At 59.2% G+C, this 25,291-nt stretch overlaps 1 protein-coding gene across 2 annotated transcripts; it reads right to left on the bottom strand.

Moving 5' to 3' along the window:
- Nucleotides 1-272: 272 nt before the first annotated feature.
- Nucleotides 273-20,421, bottom strand: LOC141975159 (transitional endoplasmic reticulum ATPase-like). 2 transcript variants are annotated; one of them, XM_074935355.1, is made up of 18 exons: nt 20,310-20,421; nt 19,125-19,236; nt 17,084-17,256; nt 13,760-13,902; nt 13,382-13,512; nt 12,836-12,967; nt 12,130-12,232; nt 11,434-11,567; nt 8,866-9,001; nt 8,410-8,522; nt 7,374-7,538; nt 7,159-7,281; nt 5,029-5,241; nt 4,299-4,477; nt 3,453-3,582; nt 1,709-1,867; nt 1,265-1,416; nt 273-584 (listed from the first exon to the last, which is right to left on the bottom strand). In XM_074935355.1, the coding sequence occupies exons 1-18, from the start codon at nt 20,327-20,329 to the stop codon at nt 464-466; spliced, it is 2,439 nt and encodes an 812-aa protein (XP_074791456.1). In that variant the 5' UTR covers nt 20,330-20,421; the 3' UTR covers nt 273-463. The 2 variants fall into 2 exon arrangements, with proteins under 2 accessions (XP_074791456.1, XP_074791457.1); XM_074935356.1 differs by lacking the exon at nt 20,310-20,421 and adding an exon at nt 19,787-19,805 and having other exon boundaries at nt 274-584.
- Between the last annotated feature and the right edge of the window lie 4,870 nt (nt 20,422-25,291).

The raw sequence follows: 25,291 nt of genomic DNA, 5'->3' as shown, positions 1-25,291 counted from the left end.
TCCTGAGTGGGAGGCTGCGGTGAGGGCCACAGAGGTGGGGGCGGGGGGGTCTTTCTCCAAAGTCACAGGAGTCCGCAGGACGCTGGGCTCCCGTGATCTGAGGGGGGGCTGGGACACCTGGGTTTGTTACCACACAAAAGAACACAACCAAGAGCAACTGGGGCATGCGGGGAATCGCAGCTGGCAGGGGAGTGGGGCTGCCTGCTCGGGAAGAGCTCTCTGGTGCAAAGGGGGGGGGGGGGGGGGGGCTTTCCAGTTGGAAAGGCGGAGCTCTCTGGAGCGAGGGGCGGGGCTCTTTGATGCAGGGGGCGGGCCTGTCTGGTTGGGAAGGCGGAGCTTTCTGGTGCAAAGGGCAAAGCCGAGGCTTTGGTACAAGATGCCCTGGTGCAAGGGGCGGGGCTGTCTGGTACAAGGGGCGGAGCTGATGCTTTGGTGCAGGGGGCGGGGCCAGTGATCCCGCCCATCAGTTGTAGAGGTCGTCGTCCCCCTCCGCCTGGAAGAGGCTGCCCCGGCTGTTGTCGCCCTCCCGGGAGCCACCTGCGCCGTCGGCGCCCCCGTCCCCACTCTGCTTCCCAGCTGGGAACCTGTGGGGAGAGAGCGGGGCTGGCTCAGTGGGATGGGGGAAGGGAGCCCTGCCCTTGGCACAGGCAGGCGGAGGCATCGTCTGGCACAGCCAGCAGCCCTGGGGTCCCCTTGTGCTGGCCACGGGCGGGCCGTTCTTCCCGGGGTTGAGCGCGACACCGGGGGGGGCGGTGAGGGGGGGCTGGGCTAGTGGGGCAGGGGGAGAGCGGGCAGAGGATCCAGGGGCTGAGGGTGAAAGCAAGGCCAATGGGCTGAGACTAAGGCTGGGGTAGTCCTGGGGAGGGCGCAGATCCCAGAGATAAGGGCAGGGCTGGAGGGATCCCAGGGGGGTGATGGCAGGTAGGTGGATTGTAAGAGCTGGAGACAGACAAGGGGGAAAATCCTAGGGGGCCGAGGGCAGGGCTGGGGGGATGGCTGGGGATCCCAGGGGGCTGAGAGCAGGGCTGGGGGGGAAATCCCAGGGAGCTGAGGGCACGGCTGGGGGGAAATCCCAGGGAGCTGAAGGGATCCCAGGGGGCTGAGGGGAAATCCCAGGGGGCTGAGAGCAGGGCTGGGGGGAAATCCCAGGGAGCTGAGGGCAGGGCTGGGGGGATCCCAGGGAGCTGAAGGGATCCCAGGGGGCTGAGGGCAGGGCTGGCGGGGTCCTGGGGCCGAGAACGACGCCGGGGGATCTGCTCCCTACCTGAAGTTGCCGAAGCCGCGGCTCTGCTGCAGTGTCTGGGCGAACATCTCGTACTTGCGGATGTCGTTGTCGCTGACGGAGCGGCGGGCGAAGCGCATGGCCTCCTCAAAGTGATCCCGACGGATCTCGGGCACCGGGTCGTAGTCGTCCTCCTGCCCAGGGGGGAGGGGGATGGATGACACGGTCACGCCCGGTCTGGCCCTGATCAGCCAACCCAGGCTGCTCCATCAGCAAACAAGGGCCATGTGATTGGCCTGCTCCACTCTCACCGGCCTGGTGGGGGCGCCCCAGGGGGCAGAAGCCAAGGCTCAGGGGACCCCCCCAGTGAGGGGGTAGCTCAGGCTGTGCAGCTGCCCCACTGTCAGGGAGATGGGGGTTCAAGCCCCCCAGTGCCTTGCAGCAGGGAGGGGTTTGCCCCCTTGCCCTGTGAGGTCCCCCCCCTACCATGACGGCATCCGGGTGGCTCTGGCGTTCCCGCTCCATCTTGATCTCCATCTCGATGGCCTCGCGGATGGCGAGCTTGCAGGCACGCTGGCAGATCTCAGTGAGGTCAGCACCCGAAAACCCGTGGGTGATCTTGGCCAGGTAGTTCAGGTCCACATCCTGCGGGGGGAGGGAAGAGAGAGATAGTCAGGGGATGGGAGGGAAACAAAGAGCGCATTGGGGGGGTCACATTCCAGGGGGGTGGGAGAGACACAGCCAGTCAGGGGCTGGAGGGGGGCAAAGGGGGGAAAGGCAGTCATTCCTGGGATGAGCATGAGGCTGATCAAAACCGTCCATCTAAACCCTTTTCAGACAATCAGATTTTGGACAAAGCCATTTTTCCCCATCTAGAGCGTCCATTTCCCGCAGAAAAGTTGGGTTCCTCATAAAAAAACCCCAAATATTTTGATTTTGAAATGTCACCCCCTTGTTTCATGAGAGTTGTAGTTGGGTTGCATCACATCCCCATTCTCCTCTATGGACCAGGCTTCGTGGGCAGACTACATCTCCCATGATGCACCAAGGACACAGCCTCCTATGATGCACCCCCCCACCTCTCACCAAGGGTGGAATCCATGGTGCATCATGGGGAACGTAGTTCAGTAGTCTCACGTCCCCATTCTCTAGACCAGACTTCCCGGCCAGATGACATCTCCTATGAGGCACCACTTCCTCTTGCCAAGAAGGGAGACCGTGGTGCATCATGGGAGATGTAGTCTGACCAGGGAGCCCAGCCTAGAGAGGCGAAAGGATTCATGAGGCACCACGGCAGCCTTCAGAATGCAAATATTTTGGTTTTTGACTGAAATTCTTCAGTTTTCAAATTTCTGCTGGAAAAAAAGTCCCATGGAACCATTTAGATGCAAATTATAGTTTTTTTCATCTTCTTAGAAATTGTCCATGGGGTGGGGCCCTTGCCCCCCAGCAAATGCCACCCCTGGCTAGGCCTGGAAGGGCCAGACTCTGCTCCCAGTAACACAGCAATCTGGAGCCGCCTCACTGGCCCTCACATGTTTAAACCGGACTGAAAACAGCCTAACTCTGAGAAGGATTTCTCCTGTAGCCTCTGGGTGTGGGTGAGCAGCTCCACTTCTGTGTGCCCATGGACACACATGGGAGCTGCCTTAGGCCAGAGACACACACACAAGGGAGCTGCTTTGGGGTGGGGATAGGCACACACACACACACACAATCTATCTGGGGGTCAGGCGAGGGGACACACAGATAGGATCTGCCTTGGGGTGGATACATACATACACCCCCCACATACACATTCTTCCCATGGGTACACACAGAGTGTGCCAATTTCCCCACAGGGTGGGTTTAGGAAGCCGCCCCAGTGTTGCTGACCCCAAGCGTGGAAACCTCACGCGTCAGGCCTGGGGGAAATCTCATGAGACTAACCTAAAAATCCCGAGATTTAAATACTGAACAATGCAAGCTGGGTTCTCTTCCTTTGCCTCCTGGGCTCACGCTTTCCAGCTCCGCTCTGCAGCCACAAGAGCTAGAAAACGATTTCTTTGCGGGCGTGAAAGCCGAGGGGCTCCCCTGTACTCCCGTGAGTCCGGGAGCTGGGGATTTAGGGAAGAAACGAGCGCAAGTCTCAGGCTCCAGTGCTGAGAGTTGGCAAAGCTGCGGCTGTACGAGACCAGAGCGCCGTGTGGCTGGGGGAGGAGGTGCTGCGAGGCCTGGCGTGCTCACTCACCCCAGCCACCGGCGACTTGCGCAGGTTGGCACTCAGGATGGCCGCCCGGGAGGTGTCGTCAGGCAGCGGGATGTAGATGAGCTGGTCCAGCCGCCCCGGGCGCAGGATGGCTGGGTCGATGATGTCTGGCCTGGGGATGTGGGGGAGGCGACAAGGAGACACAGCCTCAGCCCCTGCCCGGCACCCACCCCAGGGGGCGTCCTGGGGCACCTCCAGAGAGGGGGCAGCTCCCACATACACCCACCCCCACCGCTGGCGTCCCTCGGCCCTGGAGCAGCCCTGGGGAGCACGGGTACTAGGGCCGCGCAAAGCTTCTCCAGTGAAACTGGATTTCGAAGAAAAGGAGACAAACCCAAGGAAGCCCGTCCCCCATAAGGGACCCTCCCCTACCCCCGTGCAGCTTGCCCTACCCCCCTGTCCCCAAGGAACCTCCCCGGCCTCCACAGAGCCTGCTCACCCTCTGTCCCCAGGGACCCTGTCCCCTGCAAGGGCCCTGTCCCCAAGGAACCTGCCCTGCCCCCCCTGCCCCCAGGAACCCTCCCCCACCAAGCCTGCCCTGCCCCCCCTGCCCCCAGGAACCTCTCCCACCCCCACAGAACCTGCTCACCCTCTGCCCATCTCCTGCCCCCAGGGATCTTGTCAACCCCACGGACCCTGCCCCCTTGCTCTCAGGGACCTTGCCCCACCCCTGCCCCCAGGGTGCCTCTCCCGAGCTCATATAGATGGGGGGCACGGTCCTCAGGCCCCTCCCCACGGCGCAGGAGCACGCAGCAGGGCGGCACAAAGGGGCTTGTCCTGGTCCCAGCAGCCCAGGCCTGGAGAGCAGGGTGTCTGGGGGAGTCTCACCTGTTCGTGGCCCCGATGATGAAGACGGTCTTCTTGTTGGTCATGCCATCCATCTCGGTGAGGATCTGGTTGATGACACGGTCGGCTGCCCCCCCGCCGTCCCCCGCGCCACCCCCCCGTGCCTTGGCGATGGAGTCCAGCTCGTCGAAGAACAGGATGCAGGGGGCGGCCTGGCGAGCCTGGGGCGCAGGGGGAGAGAGTGGGGCGTGGGGCGGAGCTCCCGAGGGGGAAGAAAACAGGGTGTGCAGGGAGCCCCTGAGCGGGGAAGACAGTGAGGTGCGGGCCTGGCGGGGGACACCTGGAGGGGGACAGAAGGGAGCCCCAGGGCGGGGGTGGGGGTACTCACTGCAACAGCAGTGCTGGGACAGGGGCTCCCCTGCTGCTGGGTCAGGCTGGGGCACCATGCAGCTCCCCTCCCCCGATTAGCAGGAATCCCCCCAAACCTGCGCCCCTTTGGCTGTGCAGGCATCATCCCCTGCAGGTTGAGGGGGCGACACAGACCCTGCAGCCAGGGCTCATGGGTAGGAGCAGTAGAGAGGCCCCCCCATGCCCCAGCACCCTGAGGCCCGGCCAGGCAGGTGTGGGAGGGACCCCAAGGCCCAGCCAGGCAGGTAGGGGGGAGCCCCAAGGCCCGGCTGAGTGCGAGGGGGAGCCCCCAAGGCCCGGCTGAGTGCGAGGGGGAGGGGGGACCCCAAGGCCCAGCCGGGCCAGCGCTCCATGCCCCACGCACCTTGTCGAAGACATCGCGCACATTGGCCTCGGACTCCCCGAACCACATGGTGAGCAGCTCGGGACCCTTGATGGAGACGAAGTTGGCCTGGCACTCGTTGGCGATGGCCTTGGCCAGCAGGGTCTTGCCGCAGCCGGGCGGCCCATAGAACAGCACACCCCGTGATGGCGTCATGCCGAACTTCAGGAACTTGTCCGGGTACTCCACCGGGAACTGCGGGGGAGGGGTCAGGGATCAGGGATGGGGGGGCCCAGAAAGCCGGCACCGCCCCCTCCCTTCACTGCACCATGGAGGTGCCCCCTACTGAGCCCCCACCCCGCCCCCTGCAGCACGGCACCCCCGTTGAGCCCCCACCCCACCCCCTGCAGCACAGCGCCCCCGTTGAGCCCCCACCCCGCCCTCTGCAGCACGGCACCCCCTGCTGAGCCCCCCATCCTGCTCCTTGCAGCACAGCACCCCTTACTGAGTCCCCACCCTGCCCCCTGTCGCCCAGCGCCCCCGGTGAACCCACCCCTGCAGCACGGCGCCCCCTGCTGAATCCCTACCCCGCCCCCTGCAGCACGGCGCCCCTTCCTAAGCCCCCCATCCCGCTCCCTGCAGCAGAGGCTCCTGATGAGCCCCCACCCCACCCCCTGGAGCACAGTGCCCCCTCCTGAGCCCCTGTGATGTTGCACTCCATATGGTTTTATGAAAATATGCTAATGAGTGTGAATATAACGTAACTGGAATATGCTTCATGCAAAAGGTCTCTTGTAAGGTATCATTACAAAGCTCACAATCTACCGTGTGTGTTCATCCAATGTGTATAAATGTATCACTCTTGTATCTGAAACTAGAAATGTGAACTATAACTCTGAGGTCCTATTGTAATTATGCAAAGTGTGGGCCATTAACGGTGGCTGGGAATCTTGATGGCTCCATCAGCCAGGACAATTGGTTGTAAATGGCTCTGTTTACCGGTAAGTCTGTGTGCTGGCAAGTGGGTAAGGAAGTCTTACAGTGACATATAAGAAGGAGGGGTGGGAACCCAGAGAGGAACAGAGGATTCCCACCTTGTGCAAAAGATATATAAGTGGGTGGAACAGAAAAAAGGGGGTGGCCATCATGAGAAATCCCCTGGCTACCACCTGAGCTGGAACAAGGGCTGTACCAGGGGAAAGGATTGTGCCCAGACTAGGCAGGCGTCCAATCTGTGATAGAAGCTTATTGAACCATCCGAGGGTGAGATTTCATCTGTATTCACTTTCTTACTGTATTAGGTTTAGATTTGCGCGTTTTATTTTATTTTGCTTGGTAACTCACTTTGTTCTGTCTGGTTTCAGAGTAACAGCCGTGTCAGTCTGTATTCGCAAAAAGAAAAGGAGGACTTGTGGCACCTTAGAGACTAACCAATTTATTTGAGCATGAGCTTTCGTGAGCTTATGTGATGCATCCGATGAAGTGAGCTGTAGCTCACGAAAGCTTATGCTCAGATAAATTGGTTAGTCTCTAAGGTGCTACAAGTCCTCCTTTTCTTTTTGTTCTGTCTGTTACTACTTGGAACCACTTAAATCCTAATTTTTATATTTAATAAAAATCACTTTTTACTTATTAATTAACCCAGAGTATGTATTAATACCTGGGTGGGGGGCAAACAGCTGTGCATCTCTCTATCAGTGTTATAGAGGGTGAACAATTTATGAGTTTATCCTGTATAAGCTTTATACAGGGTAAAACAGATTAATTTGGGGTTTGGACCCCACTGGGAACTGGGCATCTGGGTGTTGGAGACAGGAACACTTCTTAAGCTGTTTTCAGTTAAGCCGGCAGCTTGTGGGGGACGTGGCTCAGACCCGGGTCCGTGTTTGCAGCAGGCTGGCGTGTCTGGCTCAAACAAGGCAGGGTACTGAAGTCCCAGGCTGCCAGGGAAAATGGGCTCAGCGGTCATCTCAACACACCAGGTGGCAGTTCCCAAGGGGGTTTCTGTAACCCAACCTGTCACAGCCCCGACCCCGCCCGCTGCAGCACAGCACCCCCTAGCACTGCACTGTGGCACTGGGGCTGGCATGGAGGAGGGAGAGTCCCATCCAAGCCCCAAACGGGCAGATCCTTGCTTAGCCTGGGCAAGGCGGGTGCAGCCCCCCCACTCACCTGCACCAGCTCCTGCAGCTCTCGCTTCACCTCCTGCAGCCCCCCAATGTCCTCCCAGCAGACCTGGGGCACCTCCACCACGGTCTCCCGCAGCGCCGACGGGTTGCTCTGGCTGAGCGCCCACTGTGGGGGGGGAGACAGGGGGGAAGAGCATGAGGGGCGTGGCCTCGGGCTGGGGAGGAGGGGCGGGGCCCAGGGGAGGGTCGCCAGGTTACCTGGAAGTCGTCCATGGTGACGGCCATGGCGTCGAGGATGTCAGCGTCGATGGTGTCGTCCTCCAGGTCGATGATGTTCATCTTCTTGCGGATGGCCTGGAGCGCCGCCTCGGAGCACAGCGCTGCCAGGTCCGCGCCCACGTGCCCGTGCGTCTCTCTGGCCACCTGCAGCCACAGGGCGCCTGACACGGGGCCACGGGGGGCGGGGCCACGGGCAGCCAGGGAACGGGGCCACGGGAGGGGAGGGGGGAGAGGAGCCAGGGAACGGGGCCAGTCAGGGAACAGGGCCACGGGGGCCAGCCAGGGAACGGGGCCATGGGAGGGGAGGGGGGGCAGCCAGGGAATGGGGCCAGTCAGGAAACAGGGCCACGGGGGCCAGCCAGGGAACGGGGCCACGGGAGGGGGAGATGAGCCAGGGAACGGGGCCACGGGCTGCCAGGAAACGGGGCGAGGGCCACAGGGAGAGGGCAGCCAGAGAACGGGACCATGGGAGGGGAGGGGACAGGGGGGCAGCCAGGGAATGGGGCCAGTCAAGGAACGGGGCCACGGGGAGAGGGCAGCCAGGGAACGGGGCCACGGGAGGGGAGGGGGGGCAGCCAGGGAATGGGGCCAGTCAGGGAACAGGGCCATGGGGGCCAGCCAGGGAACGGGACCACGGGGGGCGGGGGAGCAGCCAGGGAACGGGGCGAGTCAGGGAACAGGGCCATGGGGGCCAGCCAGGGAACGGGGCCACAGGGAGAGGGCAGCCAGGGAACGGGGCAGCCAGGGAACAGGGCCACAGAGCAGTGGGCTGTGGGGAGGGGCCAGCCAGGGGACCACGGTGGGGAGGCACTAGCTGGGGACGGAGCTATGGGGAGGGGCCAGCCAGCCACAGGGGAGGGATCACAGCTCCCCTGCCCCACCCTCCCCCCAAGCACACATGACCCTCCCCCCATCTATACAGACCAGTCCCCACACAGCTGCCCCCACCCCCACATCCATGTACACAACCCCCCAGCTCTCCCTCCCCCAGCCCCGTCCAGCCCCACCCTCTCACCTGCTCCAGATCCACGTCCTCAGCCAGCTTCATGTTCTTGGTGTGGATCTGCAGGATCTCCAGGCGCCCGACTGAGTCTGGGATCCCGATGTCGATCTCACGGTCAAAGCGCCCTGGGGAAGGAGAGGGGGTGGGGTCTCAGCCCAGCCCCTCGCAAACATACACAGCGTGTGGAACCATCATGCCCCAGGAGCGGGGGCTGGGGGCTAGCAAGCAGAGCAGAAGGGGCTGGGAGCCAGGACTCCTGGGTTCCACCCCCAGTGCTGGGAGGAGAATGGGGTCTAGTGGTTAGAGCAGGGGCTGAGAGCCAGGACTCCTGGGTTCTATCCCCAGCTAGTGCAGCAGCAGGGGGAAGACAGGAAGCCAGGACTTTCAGTCCGGGATTTACTTGCCTCCCAGAGTGAGGGCCCTGGGTGGGGTCCCCATGTCCCTGCAGCCCCACACCCGGGCACCTACCAAACCTGCGCAGGGCGGGGTCCACGCTGTTGGGCCGGTTGGTGGCGGCCATGACGATGACATGGGACCGCTGCTTGAGGCCGTCCATGAGCGTCAGCAGCTGGGACACGATCCTGCGCTCTACCTCGCCATGTGTCTGCAACAGGGGAGGGGGGTGGGCTGAGAACAGGGAGACTCCACAGCACCAGTGTCCGGGGCCCCGGGACTTCCCTGCTGCTCAGCCAGCTCTGGGCCAGGCTGAGCCATGGACTCAGCACCGTCTAATGACAGGGCACTGCCCAGCAGCACAGCACCCCCTGGTGCCAGACTGAGGATGCCCCTGAGGACTCCCTGCTCTTCCCTCTCCGATTGGGAGCCGTTGGCCTCACATCCTAGATGAAGCAGGAGGATCTGGAGCTGTAAAATCCCATAAACCCTAACCTCTGCCAGCAGCAGGCTCGCTCCACCCCATACCAACCCCTGTTGCCCGGCCAAAGCAGGAAATCAGGGCAGCTGGCATCAGAGCAAGACAGCGAGAAACACCAGCCAGCCAGGGTCAGGCGGGTGCACACACGCGTGCGTGTGCCCTGGGGCCTCCAGCAGACATGACACGGCCCCTCTTTATGATCAATGATCACAGAATCCTAGGGATGGGGGCAGGAAGGGGCCTCCAGACGTCACCAGGTCCAGGCCCCTGCACTGAGGCAGGTCCAAGTAACCCCAGCCCGTCCCTGGGTTGGTCCAACCTGTTCTTACAAACCTCCAATAATGCGGACTCCACAACCACCCTTGGTCGCCTCTTCCAGAGCCAAACTCCCCTTGGAGTTAGAAAGTTTCGCCTAATATCCAACCGAAATCTCCTTTGCTGCAGATTAAGCCCATTGCCTCTTGTCCTACCCCCCAGGGACACGGAGAACCACTGATCTCTGTCCTCTTCGTAACAGCCCTTAGCATGTTCTCAGGTCCCCCTCAGACGTCTTTTCTCAGGCTAAACGTGCAGGTTTCAACCTTTCCTCATAGATCCGGTTTGCTAAACTTCTGATCATGTTTGTAGCTCTCCTCTGGCCTCTCTCCAACCTGTCCACATCTTCCCTAAAGCGCGGCGCCCAGAACTGGACACGGGACTCCAGTTGAGGCCTCCCCAGTGCTGAGCAGAGTGGGGCAGTCACCTCCCGTGTCTTACGTACGACACTCCTGTTAATCCTACACCCCAGAACGAGATCAGCCGTTTTCACAGCCGTCTCGCACTGTTGACTCATATTCGATCTGTGCTCCGCTAGAACCCCAGCTCCTTTCCAGCACTACGACTGCCTCCCCAGGTATTCCCCGTTTTCTGGTTGTGCAGTCGATTTTTCCTTCCTGAGTGAAGTACTTTGCACTTGTCTTTACTGAATTTCATCTTGCTGATTTCCCACCAACTCTCCAATCTGTCAAGGTCATTCTGAATTCCAAACCTGGCCTCCAAACCTGGGAGCTAGCAGCCCTCCCAGCCTGTGTCCGACGCTGATTTTATCAGCGCACTTTGCACTCCGTTATCCAAATATTTAATGAAAATATTGACTAGAACCGGACCCAGGACTGACCCCTGCGGGACCCACTCAACACACCCTCCCAGTTTGACAGCGAACCATCGATAAGTACTCTTTGAGTATCTTTGAACCAGTTGTGCACCCACCTTATTGTATTTTTTTCTAGACCACATTTCCCTAGTTTGCGTATGAGAATCTCATGCGGGACTGTGTCAAAAGCCCGACTGAAATATTACTGTGACAGAATGAGAATTTTTCACAATATTTTGGATGAGTCTTGTGTGTGCCTCAGTTTCCCGCATGAGCTCTGTGGATAACTAGGTCAGGGAAAAAGAACAGGAGAACTTGTGGCACCTTAGAGACTAACCAATTTATTTGAGCATCAGCTTTCGTGAGCTACAGCTCACTTCATTGGATGCATTCAGTGAATTTCCATTTTTTCATGGTTTGTGTGTATAAAAAGATCTTCTGTACTTTCCACAGTATGCATCCGATGAAGTGAGCTGTAGCTCACGAAAGCTTATGCTCAAATAAATTGGTTAGTCTCTAAGGTGCCACAAGTACTCCTTTTCTTTTTGCAAATACAGACTAACACGGCTGTTACTCTGAAACATGTTAACTAAAGACTTTCTAAGCTGTGTTCCTTAATAAACCCTGCTGTTATACACCGCTGGCTGAGAGTCACTCCAGAATCAGGAAACCGGGGTTGCAAGTCTCCCTCAGGGGTCCAATCCAGGTGGACTCATTGCAGGGAGCTCCTGGCGTGACACAGGGGTGCTGACGGCTCAGAGGTTCGGTCCCATGAGGTGGGGAAGCCAAGGGGCTGACCCCAGTGACAGTGTGCCCCCAAGGGGGCTGATGCACTAAAGGAGTCCTCCCAGGGCCATGCGAGAGCACTGGGCCTGTGGATCCATGACAATAACATCGACTATTTCTCCCTCAACTTTAACCTTGACTGGTTAGATTGTTCACATATGATCCCTCCCTGATGCTGAGATGCAGCTGCCACTGGGGTGGGGCATGGGGGCTGTTTATACTGGGATCCCCTGCCCCATCTCACCTTCTCCCTCTTGGGGGCAATGGCGTCCAGCTCATCGATGAAGATGATGGCCGGCGCATTCTTCTCAGCCTCCTCAAAGGCTTTGCGCAGGTTGCTCTCTGACTCGCCAGCCAGCTTGCTCATGATCTCCGGACCTGGGCGGGGGCAAGGGCTCTTTATAAAGGGATCCCTTGCCTGGCACTGAGAATCAGCTGGGGTGAGGCGCATGGCTATTCATACAGGGAGTGATGCCGGCCTGCAGGGCCATGGCAGGGGCCAGTCACTCGCATGCTTCAGAGCAGAAGGGAATCCCCAGCAAGGGGTCAGGAAGCCATGAAAACCCAAGGCACAATGGGGCCTCTATGCCAGCTGCCCGGCTCTGCACCGGGCAGCATCACCACACCAGCATGGGAGAGTGCCGGGACGAAGGGAAAAACTGAGGGCACCCAGCCCACCCCTGGCAGAGCGGACCAGGAGGGAGGGTGGGTGCTGCGGGGCGGGCAGCACAGAGGGAGGGCAGCCAGAGACCACAGCGAGGGGTGCATGAGAAATGCCAAAGATGAGAGAGAGGGGGGTGCGTGGGGACAGACAGACAGGCACGCGTGGGGACGGACGGACGGACACCTGGGGACAGACGGACACGTGGAAGGATGGCCAGACGTGTGGGGACGGACGGGCCCCCCACCCCTTGCCCCCCTCCTGCTTGGCGTCTCTCACCGTTGATGAGGAAGAAGAAGGCTCCTGTTTCGTTGGCCACGGCTCGGGCCACCAGCGTTTTCCCGGTGCCGGGGGGGCCGTACAGCAGGATGCCTCGGGGCGGCTGAGGAGTGAACAGACTCAGTTGGCAAGAGGCACCCGATGGGAAAACTGCCCAAGGAGGCTGCATTGGGCACGTGTGCGACGTGCAGGGCGGATGCCCCCAAACCCAGTGTCCCGTCAGGAGAGGTGGTGGAGGGAGGTGACTGCGGTGTTAATCGAAGCTGAGATGGTCCTGTCCTGGGGTGCAGAGGGAGGGGGACCCTCCAGATGGCTCTGGGGGCACCCAGGCCAGACTGAAGCCCGTGTCTGGGGACCCAGCAAATGGGGTCCTGGACGACATCAGGATTGCAGCTTCTGCTAAGAAGTATGTTGCCAGCCCTCGTGGTTGGGAGGAAAAGGTAGAAAATGTGACAGAGGGTGTCACGGACACGATGCTGCTGCCTGAGTCTGCAGAGAGCCTGACCCCACTGCTCTGAGATGGGGGGGAAGCAGCTTAAAGGGCAGAGTGCTGGGGCTGATTACACAGGGATCCCTTGCCCTGCACGGAGATGCAGCTGCCTCTGGGGAGGAGCGCAGGGCTGCTCATGCAGGGATGTCCTAACAGTGAGATCTGCTTGGCTGTGGGATTGGATGAGGTGGCCCCACCCTGCCGGGCTCACGGTACCTTGACGCCGATGGCTTTGAAGAGCCCTGGGTGGCGCAGGGGCAGCTCCACCATTTCCTTGATCTGAGCCATCTGCTTCCGGCAGCCCCCGATGTCGTCGTAGCCCACGTCGTTCAGGCTCTCCTCCTCGTCCTGCGCGGGTGACGGGCAGGGTCACCGTGCGACCAAGCCGGCCTCCCAAAACCCTGGCAGCCACACTGGGACCAGCACCCACTCCCTCCCACTCTGGGACCAGACTCTGATCCCCACAGACAGCCACACTGCCGCCACCCCGTTGGGACCCAGCCCCGACCCACCCTGCTCCCCCAGGATCCAGCACCATGGGCCCTGCTCCACCTCTCCATAGATCCAGCACTATGGGCCCTTCTCCCCCCCTCCCCCTGATCCAGCACCATAGGCCCTTCTCCCCCTCACCCCGATCCAGCACCATAGGCCCTTCTCGCCGCACCCCCCCCGGATCCAGCACCATGGGCCTTTTCCCGCCCCCCCGGATCCAGCAGTCTCTGGGGCACCTGCAGAAGGGCGCAGGGCCATGGCTGCACCCACCTCTCTCTTGATGGGCTCACCCTCGCAGTGGATGACGGTGTCGGGGGCCACGATGCAGTGGGGGCTCGGATCCACTTCCACCACCTTGAACTCCACGGCCCGCATCCCGCCACGCACCAGGAAGATGTCACCTAGTGGGGGAGGGGACGTCATTACCGAGCCAGCTGGGGGGAGGGGGGAGTCCAGCCCACACCTGGCGGGAGCCCCCCTGTTGGGGGACAGCCCTACCCAACCCACTTCAGGCTGGGCGCCTCCCCACCCTCCCCTAAAAGAGGTAAGACAGCCAGCCCCGCGCTGCCCCCCACAGGGAGCTGCCCCCCGAACCGTCATCCCAGGAAGGGGGGGGTTGGTCTCAGGGCTCCCCCCACCCCGGCTCACCTTTGTGCACAGGCCGATAGGCCTCCAGAAAGTAGGGCTTCAGGTACACGTCAAAGAGGTTCCCGGTCAGGCCGACGATGGTGTCGTCAATGGGCAGCACGTGGATCCGCTTCCCGTACTTCACGTCCGGGCAGGCCTGGATGCTGCAGGACAGACCCCGGCTCAGCCCGGCACCTGCAGCACGGCGCCCCCCGCCGAGCCCCCCACCGCACGGCGCCCCCCGCTCCCCGCAGCACGGCGCCCCCTACTGAGGCCCCCGCTCCCCGCAGCACGGCGCCCCCTGCCGAGGCCCCCGCTCCCCGCAGCACGGCGCCCCCCCGCCGAGCCCCCTGCTTCCTGCAGCATGGCCCCCGCTACTGAGCCCCCAACTCCCTGCAGCACGGCGCCCCCTACTGAGCCCCCGCTCCCAGCAGCATGGCGCCCCCCCGCCGAGCCCCCTGCTCCCCGCAGCACGGCGCCCCCCGCCGAGCCCCCCCGCTCCCTGCAGCAGGGCCCCCGCTACTGAGCCCCCAACTCCCTGCAGCACGGCGCCCCCTGCTGAGCCCCCCACTCCCTGCAGCACAGCGCCCCCTGCTGAGCCCCCCACTCCCCGCAGCACAGCCCCCCCGTACTGAGCCCCCCACTCCCTGCAGCACAGCGCCCCCCGCTGAGCCCCTGCTCCCTGCAGCACAGCTCCCCCGAGTCCCCCGCTCCCCGCAACTTGGCCCCCCCTGCTGAGCCCCCCCGCTCCCCGCAGCACAGTGCCCCCTGCTGAGCCCCCGCTCCCTGCAGCACGGCACCCCCTACTGAGCCCCCGCTCCCTGCAGCACAGCGCCCCCGCTGAGTCCCCCGCAGCACAGCACCCCCGCTGAGTCCCCTGCTCCCCGCAGCACAGCACCCCCGCTGAGTCCCCCGCTCCCTGCAGCACAGCGCCCCCTGCTGAGCCCCCCGCTCCCCGCAGCACAGCGCCCCCTGCTGAGCCCCCCGCTCCCTGCAGCACAGAGCCCCCGGTGCTGACTGCTGCGGCGACTACCCCTAACTGAGCCCCCCATACGATGATTCATCCAAGCATGGCATGTGAGGTCTCTATTGAGTGCGAATACCCCACTGGCCCTCAGAGACATTGCAAAACATGGGCATGGATAATATCCCGGATTGATGCATCTGCACCGGACATTACAATCTTAAAGCCTTGACGTTAAAGGCAGGGCCCAAGGAGGCAACATGCCTCGGGCAGGCTCTGTTCAGGAAGAGGGAAGTGGACGCTTCTCTCTCGGGCTGGTCACTGTGTATTAAGAACATAAGAACGGCCAGGCTGGGTCAGACCAATGGTTCATCTTCCGACAGTGGCCTGTCAGGTGCTTCAGAGGGAATGAACAGAACAGGGCAATAGCCAAGGGATCCATCCCCTCATCCAGTCTCAGCTTCTCAGTCAGAGGCTTAGGGACACCCAGAGCATGGCGTTGCGTCCCTGACCATCTTGGCTAATAGCCATTGCTGGACCTGTCCTCCAGGAACTTACCGAGTTCTTTTTTGAACCGAGTTATACTAGAGGCCCTCACAACAGCCCCTGGCAACGAGTTGCACAGGTCGGCTGTGCGTTGTGTGAAAAAGTACTTCCTTTTCTTCGTTTTAAACCTGTGGCTCTCAATCAGGGGTACCCGTACCCCTGGGGGTACGCAGCGGTCTTCCGGGGGGTCCATCAACTCATCTAGATACCTGCCTAGTTTTACTTCAGGCTACATAAAAAGCACCAGCGAAGTCAGGACAAACTAAGATGTCCGACAGACAATGACTTGTTTATACTGCTCTGTGGACTACCCACTGAAATGTAAGTACAATAGTTATATTCCGATTGATTTACTTTATAATGACCTGGTAAAAATGAGAGAGCCAGCCATTTGTCAGCAAGAGCGTGCTGGGACCCTTTTGTATTTTTATGCCCGATTTTGTCAGCAAGTCGTCGTTAAGTGAGGGGAAACTTGGGGTACGCAAGACAAGTCAGACTCCTTGAAAGAGGTACAGTAGTCTGGAAAGGTTCAGAGCCACTGGTTGAAACCTGCTGCCCCTGGTTCTTGTGTTCTGTGAAGGGACCAGTAACACTTCCCTCATCCCTTTCTCCGCACCGCTCCCGATATTACACACCTCTGTCACGTCCCCTTTTCGTCGTCTCTGGTCTAAGCTGACCAGCCCAAGTCTTTTCAATCTCCTTTCTTATGGAAACTGTTCCACTTCTTTACTCATTTTTGTCACCCTCATTCTGTACCTTTTTCTTGTTGGAGACGGAGTGACCAGAGCTGTACGCAGTATTCAAGGTGTGGGCGCACCATGGCGTGGCGTTGGGATATTTTCTCTCTCACTACCTAGCCCTTTCCTAGGGGTTCCTAACAGTCCATTCATTGTTATGACGGCCGCTGCACACTGAGTGGATGTTTTCAGAGACTTATCCCCGGTGACTCCAAGATCCCTTTCTTGAGTGGTAACAGCTCATTTAGACCCCATCACGTTGTGTGGACAGTTGGGGTTACTTACTTACTTACTTACTGTGTGTCTCCCAGTGTAAGTCTATTTCAATAAGGGGCCACCAGCTAACCAAGACCAATGTTCTCCACCATCAAAGGACCGTTTTCATATATATATTTGGGGGTTGCAAAGGGACACAGCATTCTGGACCAGGGGACCAGCTGGCAGCACGGTTTGTCTCATGCTCCCAGCTAGGCCTGGCTGAAAAACGCCAGAAGGACTCTGGGGTGAACTTCACTCTCTATGACACGAAAGGATCGAGGTGAACAAGTCTAGGCTCTAGAATGTGAGTTATAATTGTATTTGCCATGTAACCATTTGTTCCCAAATATTTCTACTTGCTCCCCTGGGAATCTCTTCCCTTTGTTAAATGAACTTTGGTTTGTTGTCACTGCAGACAAAGTGCAGTGTGAAGCAGGGCGTGACCTGAGGCCAAGCCGGGTATGCTGCTTCTTTGAGAGCAGCGGATCCGTGATTGTTCAGCGAGCCAGGGCAGAGCTCTCCCAGGGGACGCACGGAGGTTGCCGTGTGCCTCTCGCTCCACCGCAGAGGGCCAGCGGGGCCTGCATAGGCAGAGAAGGGAGTGACTGTGTTGACCGGGACTGGGGGAGTTGGGGATCTGACCCCAGCAGGCACAGACCTGGTTTCCTCCTGCTAAGGGCAGGTGGTAGTGAGGTGCCACCCAACCCTGAGTGGCGTCACAGAAGGGCGCTCCCTGCAGCACCCCAGGGATTCCCAATTTCAGTCTCCCATCCGCACCCTGAGCATGCCAGCCCCTTTTTAGCTGCAGAGCTGGAGGGAAGGGGCCCACCCGGCACTCACCTCACCACGTCACCCAAGCGCACGCGGAGGTTGTTGCGGGTGACGCGGTTCATGCGGATCTTCTCGCTGTGGCAGGAGTCGTCGGTGAGGACAATGCACACCGTCTCCCGGCGCTTCTTGCCCTTCAGCAGCACTGTGTCACCCCGGAACAAGTGCAGCTCCTCCATCTTGGTCTGCAATGGAGACAGGTGGTGATGGAGCACACGGGGCATGGGGGCGTTTGCAGAATGTGTGGGGTGCATGGTGTGTCCATATGCAAAGGGTGTGTCGGGGGTATGTGCATGGTACATGTGCTACTCCTGGGGGAATGCTGCGCCAAAAAATTAAAAATTCTGCGCATGATATTTTAAAACATCTGCAAAATTCTGCATATTTTATTTGTCAAAATAACGCATGCTGGTTTCAATTATGTAGGTAATTTATTTAAACTACAATACAATAGATGGAGAATGGGAGTGGGGAGCACTGGAGGAAATCCCCAAATCCCCTTGCTTAATAGTAACGTAGCTAGGTTTGACGCTTTATTTCTACTTATTAGTCAACAAATAGATGCAGCCATATGTTCAGTGTTACATCATAGGTAACTGAAGAGCAAGTGAGGGCTGGGGAATCAAACTCACAATTTATACTGGCTACTGACCATCTCCAGAAAGGTCAGTAGCAAACAGTTCATGGAGCACATTTTGATAAGAAATGTTTTCAGTCCAAAAATGTAGACCAGTTCTAATCACTAAAGCACCATAAGCATTTATAAGGCCAGACTGTCCTTTACACCACTCTGGCCATGTAAAAGAGCCTTAAAACTTATAACACCTGTTTTATACTCCCAGGGGAATTCACAAAGACAATGGGAACAATTCACTAAGCAGGCAGGCTGCTACTTCTGCTCTGCCTGAGGGCACCGCCTGTGCCACGCTGGCTTCCTCAGACATTCCCTGAAGCCCTGACTCTCCATGCTGAGTGTGCTGTAATAGTGAGGGAGAGGTACAGAGTGTCTCTCTCTCTCCCTCACACACACACACAACTGCCCACCCCTTCACACACCCCCAGTGGTGATTTACATCTCTATTGGCTGCTCCGGGCACCTGAACCGACCCGCCTGTGCTGCCGGGGAGGGGCGTGTGACTGCTCTTGTGGCTTCCCTTTGCTCTCCCATCAGAAGTAATTTTTCTGCAGGGAAGCAAAGAAATCTGCGGAGACCATGAATTCTGCACACGCACAGTGATGCAGTATTCCCCCAGGAGTAACAATGTGCATGGCGCAGATGTGAGACTGCATGGGGTGTGTGCTTGGAGCACGTATGTGCATGGTGTGTGCACAGTGTGTGTGCATGGTGTGTGCATATGCATAGGGTATGTTGGGGCTGTGTGTGTGTGGTGTATGCCTGCATGGTGCCTATGTGAGATTGCATGGTGTGTGTGTGCTTGGAGCGTGGATGTGCACAATGGGTGCATGCATGGGGTACTACGCGTGCAGGTGTGTATACACGCCTGGGGTATGTGGAGGTGTGTATGCATGCATGGTTTATGCATGTGCAGTGTTTGAATAATGAGTGTATGCACATGATGTATGTGTGTGCATTGGAGGGTACATGATGCACATGGGGGTGCATGTAGATGGTGTGTGGGTGGGGGTGCATGTATGTAGATGGCATGTGGATATGTATACACATGCGTAGGGATGTGTACCCAAGTGTTACCTTCACTCTCTCCTGGCGGGAATCCAGCCTGCCTAGCTATGGGTCCTAGCCCCTGTATTGCTAGCAACAGGGGATTCTCACAGAGCTCAGAAGGCAGGCGCTTTAGGAGCAGGGGAATCCAGGTTCAATCTCTGCTGGTCAGTGAGTGTCCCGGGATGCAGCAGGGAGCTCCCAGGAGCCTCGGCTCAGCTACAGAGCAAAGCCTGTGTCCCCCCAGCTGACCCCTCTGCACAGTCTCCGCCCACTAGGCCACCTGCCTCCCTGCGGGGGAAGGGGCTCCGGTTCTCGGCAGGCCAGGCGGCTGGCTGGGGCAGGGGTCTCCATGTGGCATGGGAGCCGTACCTGTGACAGGCTAACAATGCTGTTGTCCTCATTCACCGCCTCATCCACAAGGAGCCGGTTGGGCCGACGCTTCTGGCGCAGGATGGCCGTGGAGTAATCCTCCCCTTTGGGGCTGCAGAGGGGAGAGGGGTCAGAGGGTCTCCCTCCCCAAGGGAAACAGAGCCAGCCCCCCACGGGCCCTTCAGACAGGGGAGAGCGGGAGATGCAGGGCCTGGGAGCCGGGACTCCTTGGGGGTGGGGGGGAAGAATGTCAATTTTAGAGGGGCCTTCAGACCCGAACCCTACCTAACATGCCTGGCCTGAGGAATCCTAGAGCTGAGGGGGGTCTGGGAGCCCAACTTTGGGGGGGGGGCAAGGGGATGCAAGAAAAACTAGAGCACTTTGCATTTTGAAGGGGGAGCAGAGAGGCAATCGTTGCTAGACCTGCGGTTTGAGGTGGGGGAAGGGATCACAGACAGGCACTAAAGTGTGGGGGAGAGTGTGGGGGGGTTACAGACAGGCCACAGGGTGTCTTGGGGGAGGAGTGGGGGAGGGACCTGGAGCCAGGCCCCTGGAGCTTGGGAATGGGGGGTGGGTTTCTCAGCCAGGCCCCCAGGATTTGGGAGTCACAGCAGCCGATGCGGGGGGGGGGGGGGGAGTTGGACACACAGAGGGTAAAAGACCTGCTACCGCTGCCAGCTACGGCCCGGCCTCTCGGCACAGGCGGGCCTCGGGTTCGGGCCCCGAGTCCGGGCCCCGGGTCCGGAACAGACCCAACAACGGTCTGTGTCCCGCACCGCTGGGGGGGACAAGCCTAGGAATTTGTGTCCCCCCCACGCCGGGGCCCCCTGGGGGCGGGGCTGCCCTCTGCCACGCTGATTCTGTGCCAGTCCCGGGCGCGTGCGGGGATCGTGTTTCACCCCAGCCGGTGCCAAGAGCCTCCCCTATAAATACCCCGCGGCGTGGGCTCATCGCCCGTTATAGACACCAGTTGCCCCCCCCCCCCCCGCCACAACAACAAACTCGGGATCCCCCCGCGCCAGAGCCCCCCGCCCAGCCCCCCCACTTGGGGGTAGGCCCCCCTGCAAGTTCGGATCCAAACTTTTCCGGCCCCTCCCCGCGGCTGAGCCTCTTCCCAGCTGCAGGACCCCCCTGGCTGCCCCCCGCCCCGGGGGGGGGGTGGAGCCCCTCGAGCGCCCCACTTACTCCCCGCCCGGGCCCGGCATCTCGGCTGCGCTACCCCCGCCCGGGCCGCCCCGAACTGTCCCGCAGCGCCCGCGGCTGCCTGCGCCCGCCCGGCCCTGGACCGCCCCGGCTGGAGCTCGGCCCCGCCCCGCCCGGCCAGCGCCCCCCGCGGACACAGGGGGAGCGGCAGAGACCGGGGGGTGGCCAATGACCCTGGGGGGCCTTGTGTGGGGGTGTTGGGTTGGTTTGGAGGGGTTTTTGGTGGGGGAGGGGGTGGTGTTTGGCCTGGGGAATCCCAGAGCTGAAGGGGGGGGGTAGGTGGGGGGAGTGGTTGGGTTGGGGGAGGGGAAGGGGGTGTTTTGTGGGTGGGTGTTGGGGGAAGGGGGAGTGGGGTTGGGGGAGGTGTGTGAGGGTTTTGGGGGGAGTGGTGAGGTGGGGCTGAGGGTGTTGTGTAGGGGGGACGTTTGGGGGGAGAGGTGAGGTTGGGGGAGGGGGTGTTGTCGGGGGGGGTATTTGGGAGGTGAGGAGGGGAGTGGTGTTTGGGGGGAGGGGAAGAGGGATGGGGAAGGGGAGGGGAGGGGGAGTGGTGAGGTTGGTGGAAGGGGTGTGATGTGTGGGGGTGTTTTGGGGGGGGAAGGGGCAGTGGTGGGGCGGGGTTGGGGGTTATTTTGCTCACTGTTGGTGCCTGGTTCTGCTCCAGAGCAGCTGAGCTGAGGGGGCAGGGTGGGGTGAGGGGGGGGCAGGGCAGGACCAAATTCAAAGGGACTGGGGGGGCAGTCAGTTGGGTGAAGGTCAAGTCCCTCTGTGCAGGGCCCAGGGTGCAGCTGGGCAGGTGTGAATGTGGGATTGGTTAGGTGGGTGCATTTGTACATGGCTGTTTGGGGCATGCAGGGTCTCCAAGTGCTTTGGAGGATACGATTAAAATTCAGAGTGATCGGTCAAACTGGAGAAATGGTCTGAAGTAAATAGGATGAAATTCAATAAGGACAAATGCGAAGTGCTCCACTTAGGAAGGAACAATCAGTTGCACACGTACAAAATGGGAAATGACTGTCTAGGAAGGGGTACTGCGGAAAGGGATCCTGGGGTCATGGGGGATTACAAGCTAAATATGAGTCGACAGTGTAACATTGTTGCAAAAAAAGCCAACAGCCTTCTGGGATGTATGAGCAGGAGCGTTGTGAGCAAGACACAACAAGCAGTGCTTAATTTTTGATAGGGCTGAGCCCTGGCACCTCTGGGCCCGGCAGTTCGTAGCCCCGGCACCGCTGGGCCCGGCAGTTCGTAGCCCCGGCACCGCTGGGCCTGGCAGTTCGTAGCCCCGGCACCGCTGGGCCTGGCAGTTCGTAGCCCTGGCACCTCTGGGCCTGGCAGTTCGTAGCCCTGGCACCTCTGGGCCTGCTGCTTCAGTTATGAAAGTAAAAGAAATTGCTTGAGTCCCCTCACCTCTTTCAGTACAAATTAAGCACCGACAAGAAGAATTTCTTCCGCTCTACTCCACGCTGATTAGGCCTCAGCTGGAGTCTTGTGTCCAGTTCTGGGCGCCCCATTTCAGGAGAGATGTGGACAAACTGGAGAAAGTCCAGAGGAGAGCAAGACTAATGATTAAAAATCTAGAAAACACGACCTATGAGGGAAGATTGAAAAAATTGGGTTTGTTTAGTCTGGAGAAGAGAAGACTGACCGAGGACATGACAGTTTTCAAGTAAATAAAAGGTTGTTAGAATGTAAGAATGATCAGACTGGGTCAGACCCCAGGTCCATCTAGCCCAGTGTCCTGTCTTCCAACAGGGGGGGAATGAACAGAAGAGGGAATCATCAAGTGATCCTTTCCCTGTCACTCATTCCCAGCTTCTGGCAAACAGAGGCTAGGGACACCATCCCTGCCCATCCTGGCTAAGAGCCATTCATGGACCTGTCTTCCAGGAATTTATCTCATTCTTTTTGAACACTGTTATTGTTTTGGCCTTCACATCTTCTGGCAAGGAGTTCCACAGGTTAATTGTGTGTTGTGTGAAGAAATGCTTACTTTTGTTTGTTTTAAACCTGCTACCTATTAATTCTTGTGTTAGGAGAAGGAGTAAATAACACTTCCTTATTTACTTTCTCCACACCAGTCATGATTTTATAGACCTCTATCATGTCCCCCCTTAGTCATCTCTTTTCCAAGCTGAAAAATCCCAGTCTTATTAATCTCTCCTCATATGGAAGCCGTTCCATCTGCCTAATTATTTTTGTTGCCCTTTTCTGAACCTTTTCCAATTCCAATATATCTTTTTTGAGATGGGACGACCAGATCTTCACACAGGATTCGAGATATGGGCGTACCATGGATTTATATAGAAAAGGAGGGAGAAAAATTGTTCTCCTTAACCACTGAGGAGAGAACAAGAAGCAATGGGCTTAAATTGCAGCAAGGGAGGTTTAGGTTGGACATTAGGAAAAACTTCCTAACTGTCCGGGTGGTTAGCCACTGGAATAAATTGCCCAGGGAGTCACAGCAGGTCACTGTCACTGGAGATTTTTAAGAGCGGGTTAGACAGACAGCTGTGAGGGATGGTCTAGATCAAGGGTGGAAAAACTTTTTGGCCTGAGGGCCACATGGCAGCTGCAAAACTATATGAAGGGCTGGGTAGGGAAGGTTGTGCCTCCCCAAACATCCTGGCCCCCGTCCCCTCCCACTTCCCACCCCCTGACTGCCCCACTCAGAACCCCCGACCCATCCAACCCCTCCCCCTGCTCCTTGTCCCCTGACTGCCCCATCCTGGGACCCCACCGCCTAGCCAACCCCTCTTGCTCCCTGTCTGCCCCAACCCCTATCCACACCCGCACCCCCAACAGGCCCCCCGGGACTCCCATGCCTATCCAACCCTGTCCCCTGATCGCCCCCCCAGAACCTCCACCCCATGTCCCCTGACTGCCCCTTATCCAACCCCCCCACTCACCACCCCCTTACCATGCCTCTCAGGGGAGCAGGAGCTCGCAGCCCCGCCGGAGCCAGCCACGCTGCCCGTCAGGAGCGGTGGGCCAGAGCGCTGGCAATGCAGCGTGGCGTGCTGAGGCTGCGGGGGAGCGGGGACAGCAGGGATGGGGCTGGGGGCTAGCCTCCCCAGCTGGGAGCTCAAGGGCGGGGCAGGATGGTCCCGCGGGCCGCAGTTTGCCCACCTCTGGTCTAGATACTGCTTAGTCCTGCCTTGAGTGCAGGGGACTGGACTCGACGACCTCTCGAGGTCCCTGCCAGTCGCATGATTCTGTGATTCCACCAGTGCCTGCTGCTGGATGGGACGTGGCAGTCCTGGCTCTCCTGACACCGTGATATACCAGGTGACACAGCCGTACTTCTGTGGGTCCTCCCCTCTGCACTGAGGGCAGCCCCGATTCTGAGATGTTGTGAATCACACTCATGAGGGGAGCGGTTTGTCATGCTAGGAGCAAGGGGGCTGGGTTTTGGGACTCCTGGGTTCTGTTCCCAGCTCTGGGAGGGGAGTGGGGTCTAGCGGTTAGAGCAGGGGGCTGGGAGCCAGGACTCCTGGGTTCTCTCATAGCATAGTCAGGGTGATCCTGCCCTGCAGCAGGGACTCCCCCTGTGCTGAGGTTTCGGGCTTTGCTGGGCAGAGGGAACTGCTCCTGCAGGCTGTGGCTGTCTGTGCAGGGCCAGTCGCGTGGGAGTCAAGCCCTCCCCGCTGCAGAGCGAATGGGCCCAGGCTCTGCGGATGGCCCTGTCTTCTGGCAGGTGATGCAAGGACTTTCTCAATGGAGAAAGGATGCACCCAGATGGCTGTGGGTGGTGCCACCTTCTCCCCCAGCCTGGTCCAGCTGCTCCCATGCCCAGCTGCAAGTGCACCAGTGGATGCTGCTACCTGGTCCTGGGGCACTGCCGTCGCCCCCCCCCTTCAAAAATGCTTTATTAACTGTGTGCCACAAGGAGAATTGAACCACACAAGCAGCCTGGGCTCCTTATACACCGGTCCCTATACTGGCTGGCTGGTCCCTATACACCCCTCAGCCTAGATACAGCTCACTGCTCCTTTATACACCACACCCAGCCTGCCAGGCACAGCTCACTGGGAGGGATTTCCCTACACCCCCCATTGGGGGTGTAAACCCCCCTTGAATTTCCCCAACACCTCCCCAGCGGTCAACTAGTTCCATGCAGTGTTGCCATATTAGTCATTGGTTGGAAATTTGAATTGCAATTGAAACATTAGTTCACCCTTTAGAAGCCTACACAGAGTACGATAAAATAACTTGTACCTGAAAAAGTGTAATCGGCTTGAAAAGTGTGAACAAAGACTCGATTCTTCACCCAGCTGCTGTTCTTTCGGACAAGGTCGGCACATTCATTTCGGCAATGTTGGCCAACCTTATAATATCAAATTATGATTTGTAAGCAAGGTCTGAATGAGCTCTCCCCTGCCAGCTACTGATGGGGGTGGGGGGTAAGGCCTCAAGTGAGGGGAAGGCTTCAGGACCAGACTGTATTTACATGAACTCACCTACCCTGCCTAGGTATCCAGCAGACAGAGCGGTGTTGCCCAAGTGATCAATTTTGGCTGGTGTTGGGTTATAAATCACTTTAGTATTGAATGGGGGGGGGGGGGGTAACAGCGCTCTGACTCATCACCACAGCACCTCCTGCTGGTCAGTTGGGGAATTAGCTCATTCCAGCCTCAGAGCACCTCCTGCTGGCTGGTGTGTCGCCCATTATCGGCTCTGCTGTGTCGTCTCCATCACTGGGACACACGTCACTCTCTGGACCGCAGTGTCCTCTTCAGGACACTGCCCTCCAGCACTGCCCACTACTCCATTCTCCCCCCTTCTGGGGGTATATCAGCAGTCCTAGTCCACACCTGCCTTCATGGCCACCTGCCACCCCAAAGTCGAGTCCCTTACCTCAGGAACAAGCTGCTGACCATGGGCCACGCTCCCTTGTGGCCAGGTGCGAAAAGGCCCACCCCCTACTCTGGGCCCCAGCCCAGGGACCCTTGAGCAGCAGCCGCTTG

The sequence above is a fragment of the Natator depressus genome, chromosome 20 (assembly GCF_965152275.1).
Source record: "Natator depressus isolate rNatDep1 chromosome 20, rNatDep2.hap1, whole genome shotgun sequence".
Classification (NCBI taxonomy): Eukaryota; Metazoa; Chordata; order Testudines; family Cheloniidae; genus Natator; species Natator depressus.
This window is presented reverse-complemented; position numbering and strand designations above follow the sequence as displayed.